Source organism: Melopsittacus undulatus, chromosome 2, assembly GCF_012275295.1.
Source record: "Melopsittacus undulatus isolate bMelUnd1 chromosome 2, bMelUnd1.mat.Z, whole genome shotgun sequence".
Lineage (NCBI taxonomy): Eukaryota > Metazoa > Chordata > Aves > Psittaciformes > Psittaculidae > Melopsittacus > Melopsittacus undulatus.
Genome location: NC_047528.1, coordinates 7506988 through 7530679, shown reverse-complemented (window position 1 = coordinate 7530679; position 23692 = coordinate 7506988). Strand labels below are relative to the sequence as shown.

At 44.2% G+C, this 23692-nt stretch overlaps 1 protein-coding gene across 1 annotated transcript in view; it reads right to left on the bottom strand.

The window, feature by feature from the left end:
- TMEM135 (transmembrane protein 135) overlaps positions 1–12992 on the bottom strand; it is a 164399-nt gene extending 151407 nt beyond the window's left edge. Inside the window, 1 exon segment of the mRNA XM_005149693.3 lies at positions 12800–12992. Coding sequence (XP_005149750.2) covers positions 12800–12940 — 141 coding nt within the window. The 5' untranslated portion in view covers positions 12941–12992.
- Positions 12993–23692: the final 10700 nt, after the last annotated feature.

Below are 23692 nucleotides of genomic sequence, written 5' to 3'. Positions count from 1 at the left end.
AAGCCGCTTATATTCGCTGGGTTTATGAACAATACCACAAAGATTTCCTTTGAACTTGGTCCAGCTATTCCAGTATTTCTACCAGGAAATACATTGAGTGATTCTAAAGGGAAAGTATTGGAGGAATTTTATTACCTTGTTACTATTGGCCATAATAGTCAGAAACGTTGTCTGCCAGATACCAGAACCTTCAGATGTCATAAATTGACACTGAATTTTGTCCTCCAAACAACTGGACTATCACATAATGAAGGTCAGAGTATCACTAAAGTAATTAAAACACAGGCCCTACACAGTGTCTATGAAGTGATGATGTATTTCTAAAGGTCTTCTATTCCAATTAACCAACTACAAATCCTCCAAAAAAACAATTCACCATCTACTGGAATAACAATACATTCTGACAAGATTTACAGAAATGGTATGTTATCCCTAAAAAACTGCCTATAGCAGAAAATGGGCTGGGTCTAAAAAATAAATGTTCTCTTTGGTTAGTTGAACGTATGGCCCGTGTTCTACAAAGAGCAGTTAATGACTCAAACACTGAAGGTTCTCATTCATACTCATCTGCAACTATCTAATGGGAAGGCATAAAGAACCAGGCTCTGCTCTGAGGTGCACAGGGGTAAAACAGAAGGCAACAGACAAGTTCAAGTATGAGAAACTCAGACCTACAGAAGAAAAATTTTCACTTGAGGGTGGCTGAATATTGGAGCAGGTCACCCAAAGCAACTGTGGACTCTCCATCACTGGAGATCCCCAAAACCCAACTAGAAAAGGCTGCAAGTGACCTGCCTCATCCAGCTGTGAGCAGAAGGCTGGTGGACCACACAGGCTTCTACGATCACTCTGACCTGTGTGCTCCTGTGACTCCACAAAATTATACTTTAGTTTTATCATTAAATAAATTTTATTGGGTTTTTCAATTATTTTTAAAAGCACTATTCTATTTATCCGCACTATGTCCCAAGGAGGGACTGGCAGGAGCTGTCAGTCAATACTTAGAATTAGAGGTCCCAAACAGAGCAATCTTCCTGCTACTGGTGCTGATGATAAGAGCAAAAAGACATCCTGACAAACCGGTATTGGCAACACCTCTCAGAGTCCTGGTTCCTCAATTTAAAAGTATGGGAGAAGAGCCTGTTCTGAAACACTGACCACTCAGACAGAATAGCAAGTAGATGTTTTACACTCAGAGATGGGCGCACCCTAGGGAAGTTCTGCCAAAACCTGTTTCCAAAATGAAGCTTGAGCTAACTAGTAAGGAGAAGTGCACGCATGAACAAACTTCCCAAACCAGATATACACATTACTTAATAAAGTGTCAAGGCTCCCTAAACCATATTAAGTAGGCACCACAAAGCAACCCAGAGAAGCTTTCTGTTGAAGGAGACGAGACTCTTCTCGCAGTCTAAACACCAGAATACCAGTTGTTATCGCCACAGCTATATCCTGCCTATTGCACAAAGGTCCTGAACATCTGGAACAAAACATCTTGTTTTAAGAACACAGATCGTACACCTGAAGCCTTCCTCCTCAGACCAAAGCACCCAAAATATAACAGGAAAACATTAATGTCAAATCAAAGTCAAAAATTTACTTCTGCAGCTTCTTCCCCACGTTTTAGATGTTACCAACTCGAATACACCTCACTCAGGTGAGCCAGGAGGACACCGTGATGAACACCAAATTCCAACAGTAAATGCACTACTCAAGGGTTGGCAGCAGATGTTGCTAGCAGAGAGCAGCATGGAAGGAGAGGGCATCAAGACATCTAGTAGATACTTCCTTGGCAAAATACTGCTCTCTACAAAGATGCTAACAGATGTAGCAGAAGGTCTGAAAATTACGTGAGACTCCCTGTAAAGTCAGACAAAGGAATATCTCACTGGCAACATGGTCTCAGCTCTTCAGGTAAAAAGAAGATGTAAATCCTAGGATGTGTCTATTTAGGCACCTCAGGGTGGTCTGTATCAAGATAACTGTAATAGTTTAGGGTGTTATTCACTATAAGAATCACAGAATTGGTTGGTTGGAGAGGACTGCTATCCTGATACAGATCACTGATCTAAACACTTGATGATGATATATCCAAGATTGGCCAAAACCAGCTCCATACCTCCCATTATTCTTGTCACCTTTCTCCATATCTTAGTTTCACTTTAAGATGAAGTGACCACAATCTTACAAGTAAAATTATTTGGTGCTTACCAGTTGCTGCAGATTTTCAGATCTAGTATGATAGTGCAGCATGTACACAACAAAAGTGGAGTGCTGCTGTGCGAGATAGTGCTACCATACGAAACTGAAATCCAGGGACAGGAGCAACACATTTCTCACACCACTCTAAGACCATGAATTCACGGTAGAGAAAAGCACAATCTACTTCCTGTGCTGCCTCTCCCTCTATTTCTGAGTCTGTAGTACTTGTTCTGCCTCTTACCCTTCACAAAAAGGGGAGAGTGCCCAAAAAAATCTCTGAACCAGGGACAGCATCACTGGATATTATACTTATGAGGGTTAATTATATGTGCATCTGGATGAAATTAGAAAGGTCACAACACTGCAGTCCTGAGACAACCACATTTTTACATGCTACAGTCCAACAAGACAAATACATGACTCCTTAATAATATCTCCAAGTGAGAAATTGATGAGATGAAATATAACCAACTATCCTTGGGTGACATCTGTGCCCTACACACACACACTGGAAGAAGGTGGGGGTTAAGCACCTGCCAGCCTGACTTCCAGAGAAATATTTCTGACCCCAAACAAGATTAATTTGGCTCTAATAATGTGGTCAGGTAAAACCTCTTGAATAAAGTAAGTCATGCATGGGGAGAAGAAGCTTTGCTTTCCACACCTGAGGAGTGCTTCAGCACTGCCCAGTGTCCCATTACCACTGTGGGAAAACTGCAAACAGAAAGACTCTGACTTATTTTTAAGACAAAGAAATTCTCTCCTCACTTCTGCACTCAACCTTTAAAACTTGAAACCCCAAACTCCATTAGCCCTTCATGCAGGCCTAGCAGTGTTTAGCAGCTTCTGAAGGCAATCCCAGCCCTTTGTTACTTATAAACAAAGGGAAACAACAGCAGGACTGACACCTGGCACGTATCACAGCAAAAGATATGACCACAAACCTGTCCTCCAAAATCCTATAATATGCAACCACCAGTTCCTAAACAACTGATTATCTTTTATGCTCTTAGCCCAGATTGGAAGATTTCTCCTTTTCCTGTTCATCAACCCAACGTAAACTGACCACAGACTTACTCTCCAGTGGTAATCACTCGATTTCCCTGACAGCTTAAAACAAGCTCTGATTTAATTTTCCCTAAAACACTTTAGCCATTACCACAGAATCACAAAATGGGTTGGAATGGACCTCAAAGACCATCTAGTTCCAAACCCCCCTGCCACAGGCAGGGACACCTTCCACTCCAAGCCACATCCAACCTTGTCCTTGAATACTTCCAGGGATGGGGCATCTTGAAATACAGAGGCAGAATATTCATATATAAGGAAAACTATTTAATTTTAAAAAATGCTATGAAATTGTATTTATCATAGGTAGAAAAACCATGAGAAAGAGGCTACTACATCTCTAAGACTGGTTTCATGTGACCAGAAGGCAGAAGGACGAAACTTGGGGTTCAGACTTTTATACAAAGAGAGCTGGAAGGAGGAGATCACCTCTCAGTCAAATGCAAACAGTCCTGAAGTTACACACTAGTCACTCCAAGAATACATACTGATCATTATTTGAACTCTAAGGCCTACAGTATTTTATGTCTGAAATACTTAAAAAAGCTTACTCAGTAAAACTACAAAGAGAAAATACTTTCTAGCATTGCCTACAGAATTCATACAACTGCATTTAGACTCGCCACTATGAAAACGTAACTATGAAAAATCAGCCCACCAGACTGAGAACACCATCAGGCTGCAGAAGAGCATTACTGAAGTCCTTTCTTTTTCTAATTTAGTATTCATATACAAATTTTCAGCCCTGTAGAACTAAGAAATCACAATTAATTTATTCTGCCCTAACCATGGAATCAATGTACATGTTTCCAAACCCATCCATAAAGCACAGCTACATAGTCTAATGCAACACCTCGAGCTAGGCTACATCCATGTTCCAGCAGAAAAGGAACACAATACAAAGTCAAACTTCCCCATGACCAGAGGCACCAGTCAGTCCTGATTATTTCAATCATATGTCATGTGATGCCTCCAAATAGTCATCATCCAATCGCAACAACCTGAGATTCACCTCCAGTATACTCAAGTCTTCACCCACATCCCTGAATCAGGGATTCCAGAGGCGGCATCGCACACAAAGGATGGTTCCACTTAATGAACATACTAATTGCCTGACAAATGCACACAGACAGGTTATGTGGCAGGCTAAACACCACAAACCTTGCACTAACTTCCATTGTGTGTATGGCATTTTTCTTCTCCCTCCTCCATCAAACTACCATTTCCTAAGTCTGCACTTAGCATATAGAATTATAGAATAGTTCGGGTTGGAAAGGACCTTAAGATCATCCAGTTCCAACCCCCCTGCCATGGGCAGGGACACCTCACACCAAACCATATCATCCAAGGCTTCGTCCAACCTGGTCTTGAACACTGCCAGGGATGGAGCATTCACAACCTCCCTGGGCAACCCATTCCAGTACCTCACCACCCTCACAGGAAAGAATTTCTTCCTCAGATCCAATCTAAACCTCTGCTGTTTAAGTTTCAACCCATTACCCCTTGTCCTGTCACTACAGTCCCTAATGAAGAGTCCCTCACCAGCATCCCGGTAGGCCCCCTTCAGATACTGGAAGGCTGCTATGAGGTCTCCACACAGCCTTCTCTTCTCCAGGCTGAACAGCCACAACTTTCTCAGTCTGTCTTCATACAGGAGCTGCTCCAGTCCCCTGATAATCCTCGTGGCCTCCTCTGGACTTGTTCCAAAAGTTCCATGTCCTTTTTATGTTGAGGACACCAGAACTGCACACAATACTCCAGGTGAGGTCTCACAGGAGCAGAGTAGAGGGGCAGGATCACCTCCTTCAACCTGCTGGTCACGCTTCTTTTGATGCAGCCCAGTATACGGTTGGCTTTCTGGGCTGTAAGCACACACTGAAGCTGGCTCATGTTCATTTTCTCATTCACCAACACCCCCAAGTCCTTCTCTGTAAGGCTGCTCTGAATCTCTTCTCTGCCCAACCTGTAGCTGTGCCTGGGATTGCTCCGACCCAGATGTAGGACCTTGCACTTGGCATGGTTAAACTTCATGAAGTTGGCATCAGCCCACCTCACAAGTGCATCAAGGTCCCTCTGGATGGCATTCCTTCCCTCTAGCGTATCAACAGAACCACACAGCTTGGTGTCATCGGCAAACTTGCTGAGGGCACACTCAATCCCACTGTCCACGTCAGCGACAAAAATGTTAAACAACACCGGTCCCAACACTGACCCTGAGGGACACCACTCGTTACTGGTCTCCAGCCGGACACTGAACCGTTGACAACCCTTTGAGTGCGACCATCAAACCAGTTCTTTATCCATCGAGTGGTTCACCTATCAAATTGATGACACTCCAATTTAGAGACAAGGATGCCATGTGCCTTTAAGAACACTACCCTTCCATCAAACAGGTGAAATTAGCCAACATGTACAGCACTGATTGCTAGGAACTGGAGAAAAATAAAAAAAAAAAAACACACTATCATCTCTCTCTCATACCTTCACAATATCCAACTAAAATCACAGAATCACAGAACGGTTTGGGTAGGAAGGGACCTTAAAGCTCATTCAGTTCCAACACCTTGCCACAGGCAGGGTCACCTTCCATGAGACCAGGCTGCTTTAATCCCCATCCAACCTAGCCTTGAACACAGTCAGGGATGAGGCAGCCACAGCTTCTCTGGGCAGTCTCTGACAGCACCTCAGCACACTCACAGGGAAGAATTTATTTCTCTTGTCTAATCTAAATCTCCCCTTTTTCGGTTTAAATCCATTCCCCCTTGTCCTATCACTACATGCCTTTGTACAAAGCCCCTCTCCAGATTTCCTGTAGCCCCTTTAGGCACTGGCAGCTGCTCTAAGGTCTCCTCAGAGCTTTCTCTTCTCCAGGGTGAAAAAGCCCAGCTCCCCCACACTGTCTCTGGAGCACAGGTGCTTCAGCCCTCAGAGCATCTCTGTGACATCCTCTGGACTCAATCCAACAGGTCCATGTCCTTCTTACGTTGAGTGACACAACACTCCAAGCCCATCACAATAAAGTTTTATTAAATAAAAATAAATAATAACTAAATAAAAAGAAAGGAAAGGGAAAAATAAAGCTACAGAAGCATTCAGACACCTGGCCAGATCTCCAGGAAGGCAGAGTTCAGTGACATTTATAAGGGTGACTGTCTGGCACATTTAGGCACCTTTAAAATGCATATTTAGAGACAATCAATAATGCTGTGTAGAAGGTTTATATAATACATACTCTGCAAGTCATTAAAAAAACAAGGAATATTTTATAACTTCAGTTTTGATAACTTAAGTTTCATTTGCATACTACAAGTGAAACAATCCCCAGTATTTAAACCAGTTAAGAAAATGCTTCAGATAACTTGGCAGCAGGCAGAACTACAGACTGATGTCAGATTTCTTTCATAATTATATTCGATAATTTATATGTTCTTTTATATCTATTTGCAATGTTACATGAATTTTACAAGAACATTATTCCATTGCTTTATTAAAACAATTTTCATGCCCTTTGGAGTAACTGAATCTCAAAATGCCCTCAGGAAACACCTGGATTATGAAAGACACTTGTTCAAGTCAGCAATTTGTTTCTCCTGCCTTCTAAACATCCAGGTTCATTGTTCCTCAATTAGTCGGTCCTTCCTTTATTTCACAGATTATGAAATCTGGCTTCCAGATTTTTTAATTTCATAAATCAGTTCCTGAAATGCTGTGATGAAGAGCACATGCCTCCTCCTGCTCTCTGACTTCCTCCATCCCTTGTGAAATGTTACATGAGGATCACTGTCAGGGGATTGGGGTGTCCTAGTTTGGCTTTTTAAGTTTTCCGTATCAGGCACCCAACTCAAAAACAGAAATGAACAGCACCGAGGCACTTTTTGAATGACACCTAAATTACCTTTAATCCTGACACTACCCTCATTCCATGATGACTTACCTTCACCACTTGTTTCCCTTGTATTTACATTAGTAAAAGGCTATTTTTCATTTCCTTTGAATGTCTACTCAGTGTCATTAGGACAGTGAGACAATGGCACAGGTTGCCCAGAGAAACTGTGGCTGTCCCATCCCTGGCAGTGTTCAAGGCCAGGCTGGACAAGGCCTGGAGCAACCTGGTCTAGTGGAAGGTGTCCCCTGCTCATGGCAGGGGGTTGAAATTAGATGAGCTTTAAGGCCCCTTCCAGCCCAAACCATTCAATAATTCTATGATTTTCCCCCTACCCTAAAATTCTTGCACTCGACAGAAGAATAAACTCAACAGAACAGATTTATGCCTCCTTGCTGAACAGTCACCTTAACAATTTGTGCTGGTTCCCAGCATTTGTAGTGTCTTTATACCAAGATCTTTGCACTGTCAATCAAGGCTTGGGCTTTCCCTGGTTTCTATGACTACTGTGTTGCAGGCTCCAAGTTACTCCTTGCAGCTTTGAGAATAAATTCTTCAGTCCATCTCAACTCATTAACTCCCCCTTTTAAAATTCTCAGCATCTCAGCAAAAAGCTATTTTTGTTTACTTTCAGTTTATGAAAGAATTTTACTCATCTGAACCGAAAGCCACCTGAACAGAGCAGAATGATCATAGCCTGGAATGAAAATGTCACAGCCTGGTTCTTACTTTAGGAACACTTAAGCTAATTTTAGTCATATTTAACCCAGCTTCCAGAAGAACCTAAAGACAAGAACACATCATTCATAACACAGCACAGAGATAGACGACACTACACGGTACTTAAGATGATCACATATCCCAGTTCAATGCAATCACACACCACCATCACCACAACTTCAGGTACAAAGTCCTGACAGAAGGGCCATCCAGCCTTCTCACATCAAAAGTGAGTTCCTAGCATTTGCAGTGTCCAATGTGAGACCAAAATGAATATGAAAAGGGTATGAGAAGAAACTAAGTGAAAGAAATCAATAAAATATAGCAAGCCCTGAGGATCACAAAAACATGTGCTGGAACAGCATGCTCAGGATAGACCCATTCTGCTAAATAACTGGCTGAACTTTGTCCCCGTACAGAGGACGCGTGGAACAGACCCACTGGCATCCGTGACATCCACACTTCCTTAGGCCTGTTCCTCTATGCCAGCAGATTCATCTAGAATAGAGGCATCTGGCAGCAGAGCCAGGAGTAAAATAACCATCAGTGTGACCCAGGAAGGGGCCGGTGCTCAAACTGTTTCATGGCTGTTGGTGAAGAGGGAAAGGCCTTGAGTGGAGAAGGGCAGGACAGAAGTTCTGCTGCAGAGTCAGGGAGGAAGCCTGACTTTTAAATTAGGTGAAAAAAACAGATGATCATATTAGAAGAAAGAAAAGCTGAATGACACGGAATGGTTCTTGTCATCCCATGAGCAACAGGGTGGAAGAATTACCTTCACTGCAAACAGATGATTTTACCTCACTTAGATTAACAGCAAAAGTTACCACCAGATCCAAATACCTCTAATAGATGACAAAGACTTCATACTAATGAATAAGTGTATTCACTACTGCAAAACATACACCATCATCAAAAAAGTGCCTAAAAACTGCAAACCCTCAGGAAACAGAAGAGCTTGCTCTAACATCTAATGAATGGCAGATCTGCTGTGTGAAATTAACAAATCCTGCAAAACAGAAGCCAAGACAACTCAAAGTCACTATTCCAGTCTCTCCCTTTCCCCAGCTTCATGCAGTTTCCCCATGAAATCATTCTTATCTCCACCTCTGTGAATTTCTGTAAGTCTAAACTCAACTTTGAAAATACAAGATTATACCTCTACATTTTCTTTAGCTTTGGCTGGTCTAATGAAGTATAGATAGAACACAGTACAACAAACTGATGTACTTTGAAAACTCAATAAAGTTTCCTTAAAATAGCATGGCAGGCAGTTTGGGAGAAGTGGGATTAGAAGGTTTATGGGAGATGATCTGCAGGTTGTTTTGGGGATAGAGATGTTACACAATTTTTAACTTTGGGATTTGTTTCAATTTGGTTTTTTAAGTGGGTCTCAAAGCCCTCCCCATGGGGACATTCGGTTTGTGTAACACAAACAGTCTCAATTATGAAATAGGCATTCCTTTTGGCTGCTCTGCACGGGGAAGGACAATTCAATTTAGATATAAAACCTACTTTTGTTAAAGCAATCAGTTTGTAGTGGAGCAAAAGTAAAGACAGTGGCAGTATAATATCTGAAGATTGTATTTTTTTCCATCTAAAAAAAATAAGCACAGCTACTAAAAAACCCACATCACAGCACTACTTCAAAGATCTTTTTTTTACCACCATTTAATGAAAACAGGTACTTTACTCACCAAATACTAGCACCACTTAATTTGGCTCCATCAGTCTCCCACTTATTGAAAAGTAGCAAAATGTTTAAGAGATGTGGGGGTGTAGCTGTTAGGAGTCTCGACTCAGGATTGTAACTGTCCCTAACCGCATTCTCTCCCAAATGACCTCTAGTAATTTATTCTTGTCTATTTTCTCATTCATTTCTACACAAGCTTCTGTGAAAGGAAACTCTTTCATCTGCTTTCCTTAGTTATTAGCTTGTGACAACAGAAGGAACAAACAAGCAGAAGGGATTTTACAGGCCTGACACAGAAAAATTAAGTGCAATTTTCTGTTGCTGAGCTCTTGAAAGGACTGGGACTAAGTAGTACCAGAAATATTCTGAACATACACTGATATAACTATAAAGATAGTTTCATTTCCTCATGTGAATCTCATAATAGAGAAAAGGACTGAGTATTTGTGCTGTCCAACTGTGATATTTCTTTTACAAACACAAGGCTTTCAAGCACAGCTTTAAGTCCAGCAAAGAATGAATTTAGTGATGTCTCTCTTAATTCAGGACTGTTCTTTCCCTGCCAAGCTACTTAATGTGCAAGGCTTCTGCTTTCTCCTTTGCAGTCTCCATTGCACCCTTTTGCTCTTTACCTTATGCTGGCCCTGGTGCTTGTCAAACCCTGCTTAATAAATCAATCCCATTCATTAATGCAGCTGAAAATTACCCCAGCTAAAAGCAGGATAGTAATTTCTTCTGGTTTAGTGAATGAATCAATCCTGCTCAAGGAGAGATGAGGTCCCATATGCAGAGAATGTTACATGTTACAATTACATGTCTGAAGGCAAAGGAAGGTAAGTGCTTTCCCCTCTATGTGGCAGCAAGATTTTTAGAGCATCTCGGCCTTAGATTACTCTGGTAAAACAAGCTAAACACTGTCAACAAAAATAGAGGAAAACTTTCAATCTGCAAAGAAGGCAGTGTAAAAACTGATGCAGACCTTTTGCAGTACAGCATGGTATTGGTCGAGAAGGCTCCCACCCTGTCCTGGATTTGTGACAGTATGCAACTGTTTATGGAGCCAGAGTGTAAGACAGATCAGGAAAACACACTGGATTTTTAGGTTTGTTTTTCTTCTCCAAGAAACAAAAATAGGAAGCTTTCCCCCTAACCCCTGACTGCACAACTGAGTTAACTGTAACATGCCTATGAGCAGGAATCTCTTTACCAGGCCTGGATGATGGAGAATTTTGAATTATAGAGCTGTTTACGCTGCTTTATCTTTAGTGAGGCCTGACACATCACCTCTCATAGCTCATCTGAGGCCCATTCTCTGCTGGTATAAGTATTCATGTTCCCCCACAACAAACTGGATCAGAAAACAGATACAAAGAAAATATTATGGGGGAGGGGGAAGGAAGAGAAGGCACCTTCTTCTCTGTATCAGTTTCCTGATCCAGCTCACCATATGCTCATACAAACAGCTGCCCCTTCTGTTTGTGTCAATGCAGAATGAAAACGTTCACTATCAGACATGACAACTCCTTTGGTTCACACCGCTACCACTTAACTTCCTTAATCACGCAACTGGATGTCACAATTTTCACTTAAAGAACACTTCAATGGCAGATTAAACTATGTCAGGACTGCTGCAGTCCCACTCCTTCCCTTCTCTTCACTGCATAGCTCGATAGATTTGTTGTTCCAGCACTGATACAGAGTTGAAAGTACAGGCTCTAAAGCACAGACTCAATGACTTGTTTTTCTTTCTGTAGGACTTAGCCTGGGGCCAGCTCAGCAGTCAGCTCACTACTCAATCCTCTAAGCATCACTACAGGAGAAACACGAAACTGGGGACAGAAGGAAGTGCTCACCTGCAGCAATTCCAGCTCAGATGAGCTTTCAGGATATGTTTGGAGATGGATGCAAACAAACAGATCCCGCCTCCTCTACCTACACCCTCACTTGCTGGAAGCTGCAACTGAGGTGACATAACCAAGACTAATTACATGTTCAAGCTAAGATACCTCACCCGTAGGATACTCTTTTAATACTTAGATTCTTTAAGCCTTAATGTATTTGTTTAGCCTTGCTTCTTTATGGAATCATCTTGATCCTAAGACACTGATTACCAAGGTGCCCCCAACAGCAACATACATGTGCATTACACCTGCTACTGCCAAAGCTACAACACTGCCTCCCAGGCAAATACTACCTCTTTATTTAGGTATCATAGGGATTGGAAAATGACAGAAACACAGTGCTCAGGCTGTGCCCATGCCCTCCTACCCCACCATCTTCACCCCTCTCACAGCATGTTGTGTCATCAGCCCCCATCATCCCCTATGCCTTTCTTCTCCCCTCCTAGGCCTAGGTTTTACACATTACCTCTCTCTTCAAGCATTAGGCTCTCCTCCCCAGATAACTACTATGCCCTCCAGCCCCCAAACCAAGCTGTCCCCCACCCCACTCCTCCCTCCTCCTCAACACCAGACTTCCTCCAAAATACCCTGTTTGCTCTTCTGCCCCCTTGCTCCAAGGCCAGGCTGCCCCTTGCCATCCCTCCTACCCTCCCTCTCCCAACATACCCTTTTCCCCGCATACCCAGAGCAGCCTCCCTCCCTCGATATGCCTCATTCCCTACTCCAGTCCAGACTCCCCCGACCTGTGTATCTCTGTGCCCTCCCCAAGCACCCCTCACACCCTTCCACATCACCTCAGACCAGGTTCGAACCATACACCTTACACCCTTGCCCACAGGCCAAACTCCCACCACGCTTATATCCCTTCGGCCCACTCCAAACACCCCTCATGCCTTTCCCCCTCACCTCAGGCCATGTTCCCCCCATATCCCCTATACCCTTCCCCAGCAGGCCAGGCTCCCCGCACCCCGACATCCCTTGTGCCCTCCCCAGACACCCTCATGGCCTTTCCCCTTCACCTCAGGCCATGCTCCCCCATAACCCTTGCACACTTCCCTCCCAGGCCAAGCTCCCCCGTTCTGACACCCCCCCAGTGCCCAAACACCCTCACGGCCTTTCCCCTTCACCTCAGGCCATGCTCCCCCATAACCCTTGCACCCTTCCCTCCCAGGCCAAGCTCCCCCGTTCTGACCCCCCCCCCCCGTGCCCAAACACCCTCACGGCCTTCCCCTCTCCTTACGCCCTCCCACAAGCCACCCCCCTCCACCCCCCTCGCCCCCTTTGGCCAGTCCCTCCCTCCGGGGCCGGTGCCGGTGCGTGGGGCCGCTCACCCACCAGGTACAAGGTGCCGTAGATGCGGAGGGACTCTGCCAGCGCGCTGCGGCTCACATGGAGGGCGGCCACGGCGCAGCGCGGGTGCCAGGTGTGCCCGATCTCATAGCAGCTGTGTGGGACGGACTTGCTCAGCGCCGCCATCTTTGCCGCCGCCTCAGCAGCGGGGAGGTCGCGCGGGGCGCTGCCGGGGTTACTCGCGGGCAGACGGGCACGCCCCCCCCCCCCCCCCCTCTCCTCCCCCTCCCCCCCCCGCGCGGCTCGCGTGAGGCCCGCAGCCAATCCGCGCCCGCTGCGGGGCGGGGAGGGGAGCGCGCGCGGGAGGGGTGGCGCGAGACGGCGTGCGTCCAACCCGTCCACCCCCCCCCCCCCGGCTCTGTTCCCCTGGCTCTTCCCGTTCCCACCCCCCGCCACCCCCCCCCCCCGATGCCTGCGGGATGGAGGAGAAGCGGAGGAGAGGGTGGTGTTCTGCTTTGGGAATGATGGATACAGGGCATCTTCATCGGGGACTACACAGGGGTGATGGGTTAAACAGGGGTAGTTTAGGTTGGATATAAGGAGGAAGTTCCTTGCTGTTAGGGTGCTGAGGGACTGGAATGCGTTGCCCAGGGAGGTTGTGAATGCTCCATCCCTGGCAGTGTTCAAGACCAGGCTGGACAGAGCCTTGGGTGCCATGGTTTAGTGTGAGGTGTCCCTGCCCATGGATGGATGATTTTAAGGTCCTTTCCAACCCTGACTATTCTATTTACCCAAACCCATAAGAGCAGTGACAGGTGGCACAGCTGCAAAACGGGCACTGGGTTTCAGCTTGGAATTCTGATCATTTACGGACAAACTGAGCTGCCTGGGTCAGGAGCTTGGCTTTTCACTCAGGTCTTTGTTAAGTGACAGTTTGTGAACCCTCCATCCTGATGGAGCGAGTACAGGGTGTACCTCCTGCACAGCCGATCGAGACAGGAGAGGTTATTTCCAGACCTACGTGGCGAGTCCATCCCAAGACAAGTAGGGAGGAACATCAGCAAACTAACCTGCAGTCAAACACAGACTTGGAACACATCCACAGCGGGAAAATGCCTCCCCCGTACAGCCTGCCTCCAAGTTCTCCTGCAGAGTTTTGCTCCTCGAGCCCAACCTGTACTATTTCCAACAAGATAGAGCAAATTTGGTGTTAATTTTGCAATATTGACAGCATACCTGCATTTCAGATTTAGCATTTATTATCACTTATTATCATTTATCCATTATAGATGGATAAATTGGAGGTTCACAGAGCTTTGAGCCATGGGGAAACAAGCTGCAGCCTCCCAGCAAATCGGCACTAGGAGATTTTTGGCCTAAATAGCTCAATTATCCTATTTCAGTCAAGCATGCCTGACGGACCAGCCAGCCCTCTGCTAGGTAGAGCTCTTGTCTATGACAGTCTGTATTTAACATCTAGTAGAATAACTGGAGACAACTTTAAATTCACCTTTAGATTCATGCTCCATCCCTGGCAGTGCTCAAGGCCAGGTTGGATGGAGGTTGGAGCACCCTGCTCTAGTGGAAGTTGTCCCTGCCCATGGCAGGGGTTGGAACTGGATGAGCTTTAAGGTCCCTTCCAACCCAAACAATTCTATGATGATTTAGAGCTGAGGTACAGCTCCCCTGCAACAGCTTGGCTGACAGAGGGAGTGAATATCTCCATGTGCTGACCCTTGTAGGGAAGCAGTGTTGGCACTATAACCTGCTGCAGTGTTGTCTGGACTTTGGCTTGGACTCAGTGCCTTGCTTGCATGTTTTTCTATTACTGCTTAAGAACTGCTTGTGAGCAGAAAAGGCATTTATTGCCTCAGATATCGATTCTGGCTCTGTTGCTTGCATGTTTTGGCTTTGATATTACTCTGGGCATAAGGCTTGCTTGCTGCTTTGCATTTGCAGCATGTACGATACTCATAATTGCATAAGCCGATCATTTCTTCTGAGTTAGTTTTGGCAGATAGTTTTAGTTCTGAAGGATTTTCCCTGCTCTAGCTAAGGGAAAATGGTAAAAAAGTACCCAACAAGGTACCTTGTCCGCTTGTGCAGCAACCTTCAATAGCTCTCTGCTTAGAACTGGAGGCTTTTGCATCTCTCATGTTGGGTCTGCTGAGGAGGACTCCAGTGATGCACTAATAAAGAAGGTGGCGCAGCCCTGACCTTGCTCCAAACCCTTTTCCATGGTATTGCGCTATTCTATTCTGGGAGGAAGCCCTAGGGGTAAAGCAGCATGGGAATACCGCTGATATAGCCCGATTGGCATTGGATGCCAGCCCAGGCTACTCTGTCCTGGGAGAAACTTACCCTTGATTGGAACCTGGACAAAATAGTCTTGGGAAAGCACAGAGGACATGAATTAACAAAGCATTGAGGACCTTTACTGTAAGTGAAGTCCTCATATGTACCTGGGGATTTTGGGAGCACTCCTTGTTGCTTGAACAAGGCTCTATTTTGGGAATAGCAGGCGGTGTCTATAACGTTGCTTAAGCAAACACAGAGATGAATCCTGTGGCACAAAGCCAGGTGACGTGGCACACACTGTTCAGAGCTCAACTGGTAATATCCAGGTGCCTTGGAGGGACTTACTCAGAGTAATCCCAAATACAAAGCCAGGGAGTGAGCTAATTGCTAAGCAGTGTGAGTGATGAGGGAGCTGAGAGTGCTCCTCTTCTCCCTCACCCTTATTCATGCAGCAGTATCAGATACACCATGGTCTCTGAATAGAAGTTTAGGCTGCCAAAAATATCAGGTAAACCTGTGAGCCTCGCTAGACCAGGACAACTGCGATAGCCTGGTCTCCATGCCTTGTGCCACAGAAGGGTGTAGGCAATGTGGCAGCATCTCACCTCATATAGACTGCCTGCTCCAGTCCACAAGTATTGAGTTAACAAAACACAGCTCACAGCACAAGTCCAGGGCCAGACACTGTCTTTAGCAAAGAGACGCTAACTGATGGACAGCAGTGATCCTCCAGTTTGCCTACACTGATGATAACTGATTGGTCAGGGAGTCAGACAGCTTGGGTAGCAATTGCTGAATAAGAAACACAGTGCCTGCCTTTCCAGGTTTTGGTGGGTCTCACAGTCTGAGAACGTTCTCTGCTGAGATCTTCAGCATCTGTGCCTGCAAGTAAATCATATCTCTCAGCCCATGAGCAGAGCTGGAGGTGTGAAGATCTTCTCTTGCCTTTGCAGCGAGCAAGTGTCTGTGTTACGAGGCGATCTAGCTGGGAATCAAGGCAGAGCACTTAACTGATTGGAACAAAGGCAGGCAGAAAGAAAGAAAATGAAGAAAAATGGCAAACAGGGAAGTTGGAGGCTTTGCCTTCCAAATGCGTTGGGATCTGGGAAATCTTCCTTCAAAACGGTTTTAAGCATCAGAACAATCTGGAAACATTTTAACTTGGAAGAATGCTTTGCCCTCTCCATTCCTTCATGCTGCTTTCCAACTTGTGTGCTTTTTTTTTGCCATGTATTTGTTTTCTCCCTAGGAACAGGTGATCCAGCTTTTTCCTGCTACTTTTGGTGCCTGAACTGCACTTCTAGAAGTAGCTTCTCTTGTCCAATAGGAACTGTTCATTCCAGCTGATGGGTTATTTTACACTCCCTTATTTCCCTTCTTTTCCCATTCTCACACTTTCATTGGTTTTGCCCTCCAGCTTGTTCTCCTGCCATCTCTGTGATTGTCTCATGCTTCCATCATAAACTCTGTGTAATCCAGACTGAAAAATACTCCGTTGCTAAAAAAACTAGGAATTAAATTCCTCCTTCTGCTCAGGCAGTGGAGGTGATGTGTACTCAACAGGCATCTGCTGCCTTCAGTGAACTGCCCTGGAACTTGGAGAAGTTGCTCCAATCTCCATTTCCTCTCAAAATCCAGGATAAATCATAGGTACAGTATATAATTAGGTTGGTAAAAATGGCTTGTAACATGTATCACTAATAAATGAAATAGCTTCATTGAATGGGAGTGAATGGCCACTAACTGAGGTGGGTTTACTTTCCTCCAAGGAAAGAAGGAGCCTTTATGAACTGCTTTTCACCCTTGTCTCCAAAGCTACTTGCACTTCAAACTTAACCCATTTTGCATTATTTGAACGGGGATTCAGCTCTGGCTTGCAGCCATGAGTGCTACTTGTTCATTTTTTAGTGGGGAATAATCTCAAAATACCCTTGTGTTTGCTGATATTTCAAGGTGAAGGAATCTGGAAGTTTTCCCATTTTCCAGATGTACTCATTTCCAAAATAAATATGGGATGGGCTGTGGGATAATACCCTGTGAACATTTTAATACACACAACAATATCCTCCAGTTTATACACATCTGGATTCTTTCCAGACATAAATGTCACACTCTTCCTTACAGAGGATCACATCAAGAAAGCACAATCATAAGGTTCTCCAAATTGATTCCTCAGGCCAAGCCAGGAGATGACACACTGAGCCATATTCATGCTACTGGCATGGATAGAATTGTACCTCAACTGTATTTAGCCTGTGGTGCTTCTGTTTCTGGAGACAGTGATTTCTTCCTTCTAATTCAGGTGACAGAATTGGTCATTAAAGGCTAAATTAGGACATTGGGTTCTCTACAGAAGGAGTGAGAGTCAGTACATGTGAACATCATCACAAGAGCAGCCCAGAACAGCAACTATGATCCTGCTGCTGCTTTCCTGCTCTCCAGAAAAGTGCTTTCTGTAGTTCTGGAAAGAGTGCAAGATCACATCTTGCATCATCCAGGTACCTCAGTGTGTTCCTGTGCTTGAAGGTCCATTACCCAGAATAAAGGCCAGTTCCCTACCTACTGACATCACTGCAACCCACCTTCAGGTGGAATAACATCTTTCCTTGTAGAAGAGTTGTAAGCTATCAAAAGGTATGTCTGCCTATGCTCTGCAGTCACAGTGCTATGTCTGGAACTCATGTCCTTATCTGCCATCCTCCTGTCTTGATGTTTATGGAATTCAGCAGTCAGACTTATCCCACATAGCTTCCATATCCTTCATTTCTGGCTACCAGGTGGGGGCAGCAGCCTTCAAACCTGCAGATGATGGTCACCTTTCCATGACTGTGGGTGGGAAGGATGAGAGCAGGCTGGGCACACACACTGCTGTACGCATGGGGCTCTGAGGCAGCCTTACATGGGTCTCCACTCCTGAAGAGGTCTAAGAACTGAAGCAGAGCTCTGGACCCCTATTGTCTATGCCACCTGATTGCTGTTTCATTCTCTAGTTCTTTCCTGGGGCCTCTGGAATGAGATCTGAGATCAATATGCTATGGAGAGGTCTGGCTCTAAGTGGAGCAGATGCTATCTGGTCATTACTGTTTGCCCACAAGAGCACCAGTTGAGGGTGGCTGTTCTTCAACAGTGTTGATGCAAAGGATCATCCAGAAAATAGGAAAGAAAAAGGAGTCAGGAAGGAATAATGAAATCCTCAAGGAAAAACAAATGTTTGTTTGTCCCTCCTCATCACCCGTTTCCATCTTATTTGAGGTCATTATGGCAGCATTTAATGCATTTTTCCAAAGTCATGGACAGCTTCATGGACTTGAGGAAAGACACAGAAGGAGCCATTTTTTATGTGTTTGAAGTTTCTGGCGTACTTGAAGTTTCTGTAATAAAACTGTCAGTCTAAGTGTTGGGCTGCTAAGGCCCCACATAGAAACACAGTTATTCTAAAGCAACCAAGCACCCAACAGCTCCTTTGAAAAGTCAAGATAGTTTCTAAGAACTCAGCACTTTCGAAAAGCTTTTCAATTTGAGCCTGGTCTTTTTCCCAAGGAATAATGACCAGTACATTTCAATGACTTAGTGTTCCAATGCTCATGTTGCAATAGCCTCAGGACTCTGATCACTCCTGCTGCCAGCGCTTGGACATCACAGCAGTAGAATCCAGCAGCCTAAGTGGCGGCTGCTGAATCACTGCCTCTTGCAGGTTTGTATTTCCAAGCAAACTGGCAGTGATTTTAGGTTATCCCGCAGTGCTGGGTTGATAAACTACATTGTCCTTCAGCGGGACTGTGGATGTCCAAAGCTGTGAGCAGGATAGCTGTGGAGGAGGCTCTTTGAGGCAAACTGCTCCCTTGGCCTTTATATTCAGCTCAACCACACTTTGCTGCAAGGGTGAAAGCGCTTCAAATTGCAAATGAAACACAACACACCCATGATCACTTAGCTGTTGAAATACTGGATTTAGGTGGGCAGATGTAGCTTTAGGCATCCCCTCTTGGACCTCCTGTCAAAAATCAAGGAGGTATAAAATTCAGTTGTGGATTTGATAGGACTTCAAAGATAGTAACAACAAGTTCTGGGTTTGGTTTCTCTCTGCTGGACCCAGCTTGGAATGTGCATGAATAAGAATCAAGGAAAGAAGTTGAAGTAAATTAGTTAAAGCTCTCAAAAGAACTGTTTCTTAAACACAGAAGCATTCAGAGAACAAAACCTCCTTTTCAGCACCCCTGGCTCATTCCTCGGGGCCATTTCTTACATCTCTGCTAAATCAGTTGAGAAAGTCACTAAAGCGTAGCAAGGCTGCAGTGTCCCTAGGAAGAAAAAAGCACCAAAGAGCCTTGAGAAAACTCTGAATAGCACAGAGAGCAAGAACAAATGTTTTATATATGCGGTATTGTTAAAAACTCTCAAGTGGCGTAAATATAATAAACAATAGTGAAGAATGGGATATTTCTGTTTGTTTCCCCATGCTGGAGATGACCTAACCTACCTCAGGCATGGTTCCACTTTGGGACTTGTGAGTTATTTGATCGGTCCAAACTTGTGAAAATAAACACTATTATTCTACTGTTCTACAGCGTGCATTCCTTTGTTCTCTGTAAATAGACCGAGAACCAGCAAATGAAAATAAATTATCATCAAATACAAATCAAAGTTAAAACTGCCGATAAACCAAAACCAACACATGGAAAAAAGGCCGTAATGAACACAGAAATAATGCAATGGTATACTCATCACTGAGTGCAGCTCTGCACGCTCCAGATGACTTTGTTAGCGTTTTATGGGTGAGTTCTGATCTCATTTACAGACGTCTCCTGCAGAGACTTCCTTCGTACTAACTCTGGCGTGGCCAAGAGAGAACTCTGACATCTTGAGGTCAGTATTTCCAGAGAACCAGTGGGAGCTGGATGTTCGGATCTCGTTGGATTTCAGTGCAGGTTGGACACCTAACTTTGTGTCTCTAAAGAAATCCCCTCCATAAAGTACTAGGTTATTTCTTTGGCTTTCCCAATATTGCCTTCCAGAGAATAGTTTCCAATGTTTTGTCTAGTCGTAAGCTTTGCAGATCATTTAATATTTGCCCAGCTTTGTGCACATCATGTGTTAAGAATTACTAATGTTTATAACATAAATGATAGGGCTTTCACCACTCCCTGGGAGAGGTCATTTTTCAGCCTGATGTATGTCACTGTCAGGAGGCTTCTCTTGGTATTTTTATAGTGGTTTTTAGCATTGGAAGATTCTGAAGATAGGGAGCAGAAAGCTTGCTGCATTGGCTAATAGTTCAGTATGCATGTGCCTGTGCATGGAGGTGAGGTAACTGGTCACACTTGGCATCATTTTGCATTCCCCTCCCACACCAGGAAAGCACCTTCCTTTTACATCCTATTTATAGAAAATGAAAGCATTTTGCTTGATTTGTTTTTAGTAAGAGGTGTAATGGTAATGTTGCATACAGATCTCTGTGGTCAAAAGCCGTGGGGGAGTTGATGCGCTGCCGACTGGGATAGTGTGATACTCCTAAAAACAAGGCACTGAGGATGGTCGATGACCTGGTGTCCATGGATGTGCCATTTCTGGCTCAACACCACGAAGCAGCATTAACCCAAATTGTATATTTCAAGTAAGTTCCCTTATACAAGAATTTCAGTAAACTTCACATGCATAGGAAATTGCAGTGTGTGCAAGAAATGATACCTCCTCCCAGCATTCCCACCCCCACTGAACTGCATCCATCTGTAGGGAGAAAGATTTACTGTAAAAATAGTGCAAAAAAAGCATATTTTCAGATGATGAAGCAAAATTTTATGTGAACTAAATGGAGTATACAGCTTTTAGCCCTCGCTGTATGGGGGAGCTATAATTATTGATGATGTAAAGATAGAAGAGGTTTTACAGTACAGTTTACCAGAAGCTTGTTGTCTCAAAACAAGTGTAATTTAACACCCAGCATCTCAGTTTGTTTTAGCTGAAGAAAATAACCCCCAGGCCATCTCTTACTAGCACCACTTTCTAGAAAGCCTTTTGTAAATCCTCTTTTCCCACGTGTCTACTTTACAAATGATCTCCAGAAATGCCAGCTTTTTACTTACTGAAATCATGTTTTTGGGACCCAATTCATCCTTTTATAATTCAGAGGCTGGAGTGGAATATCATTGTAGTTTATGTGCACATCTCACAATAAAGGTGTTAAAATGGTTCTCTAATCAAGAATATTTATCCTATAGTCATGCATAGTTGGCCAAGGGTCTTGCATAAATTCTTCCCTAATCGACACCCTCTTATTACACTTGAGCCTATCTTAGTTCCTCTTAACTTTACCCAACTACATGGAGCAGCTAAGAAATGAGGTAGACATCGTAAGCTCCTTTGATAGTCAAGAGTGGAGGATCTCCAGTGCAGCCACATTAGATCTGATCTGGACTCTTGAGTACCATCACTGTCTGCCTTGACTGCATGGGGCTTGATGGCTGACTAACTTAGCAATGGCAAAGCCTATCAAAATTATTATTAGGAATAATGACATATATATGACATATACAACTCCTAATATTATTAGGAAATGTGGGAAACATTATTAGGAAGAAATTCTTCCCTGTGAGGGTGCTGAGGCGCTGGCACAGGGTGCCCAGAGGAGCTGTGGCTGCCCCATCCCTGGCAGTGTTCAAGGCCAGGTTGGACACAGGGGCTTGGAGCAACCTGCTCTTGTTGGAAGGTGTCCCTTCCAAGCCAAACCATTCTCTGATTATAAATAATTGACTTTAGTTTTGCTCAGGGAATATTTGGGTTAAACAGCAGCTTTCTTATGCTTTTTCTGCACATTGCTGTGAGTTTTCTTTTTATATTTTCCATAGTTCCCCAAGGATGTGTGTATAGTGTCAACAGTAATGAATGGCATGAGCTTTTACCATAAGGAGCTGAAATATCATGCTAATCCAGTTTTCATGGTAATTTGGCCCCACGGAAGTCTCTCTGAGGAATAAAAATGCCTGAGAAAAATGGAATTCACATGAAGTCTCCTTATTTCCTAAGTTCATCTCAATGTCTGTGGGGAACTGGATGAATTGCCAGCCTCCAAATATAAATTACACTGCTCAAGAGTGAAAGATCAGTACATACTCAAACGCTTGATCCAGCAATAATAGAAATGAAACTCTGCATTTGTTCCATTGATAACAAAACCTTGGTATAGTGCTAAAATACCATCACTGCAGAAAAGCACAAGGGTGCGGTTCCTTGAGAGCTGAAGCCAATCTAAGCTGATCTGTTTGTATTTGCAGTCACACCACCCCTGCTCATCATCACAGGACTATTTATTTTATCTTACTAGTCTTCTAACCATTAGTAACTGGACCTACCCTGCCAGGGAGTCTAAGGAAGAGCATATATGCACGTAAGGGAAGGTGGATTGCACTCCGTGTAATCACCTGGATGCGTGGAAGGAGCACAAGGTAAATGTAAATGACACCAAGGGCTTTCTGGACAAGAGTGAATGACATTATTTATGCTCAGGCTAGTTTTGAAGGTCCTTTAGTTTGTGTAACAGTAATCCGTATGATTAACTTGTTATCTTGGATAGAAATTAAGGAACCTGTTTGCCAAAAACTTGCCAAACCAGTCTTTCTCACTGTCTGGTATGAAGTTTATGTGTTTGTCTTCCTATGAATGTAGCGCTGTTTATAGGAAGAGGTAAAGAAAAATGTAAACTATAAATGTCATGTATAAATGGTTTATGGAAGAGCAGCTCTGTCTATGTGAGAAAGGGGAGTAAACTAAAGTAAAATAAAGCAGATATATTCTGCAATTATGTCCATGCTATAAGTATAAATACATTAGTGGGATCTCATATCCTTCACTGAAATACTTATACCACCTCCCAAACTGAGTGTATTCTATGGTCATTTAAAGAGAACAGAACACAAGGGGGATGTAGACCTAATTGAGCAAGTGCAGAAGAGGCCAGAGAGATGGTCAAAGGGTTGAGCATGAAGCTCAGGAGACACATTAGAGCAGATTCCAATGACTAAAGGGGGACTGCAAGAAATCTGAAGAGGGACTTTTTTTAAGGGCATGTAGATATAGGACAAGGGGAATGGCTTTAAACTGACAGAGGGGAGACTGAGATGAGCTCTTAGGCAGAAGCTCTTCCCTGTGAGGGTGCTGAGGCACTGGCACAGGGTGCCCTGAGAAGCTGTGGCTGCCCCATCCCTGGCAGTGTTCAAGGCCAGGTTGGACACAGGGGCTTGGAGCAATCTGCTCTAGTGGAAGGTGTCCCTGCCCGTGGCAGGGGTTGGAACTGGATGAGCTTTAAGGTCCCTTCCAACACAAATAATTCAGTGATCCTATGACTTTATGAAAACAACCATTAATAATAATGATAATAACAAAAAAGAATTGCAGAGGAGACTGGAATTTGGATATAAAGAGCACTCAGTGACTCTATTTTAAATGGCCCACAAAGCGAAGAGCAGCACCACTGTAAACTGGGCTGTCCAATTAGAACTGGAAGAGTCAAGTATTGCTGCCTCTTTAAACTTCCCTGTAGTTCTATACGAGCCTGAAAAACAGTTGTGTGCATAACTTAAAGCCTCTTTATGGCACGTGAAGCAGCTCCTCGTGAGAGTCATGCCAGCAGTCCCTATCAGCAAG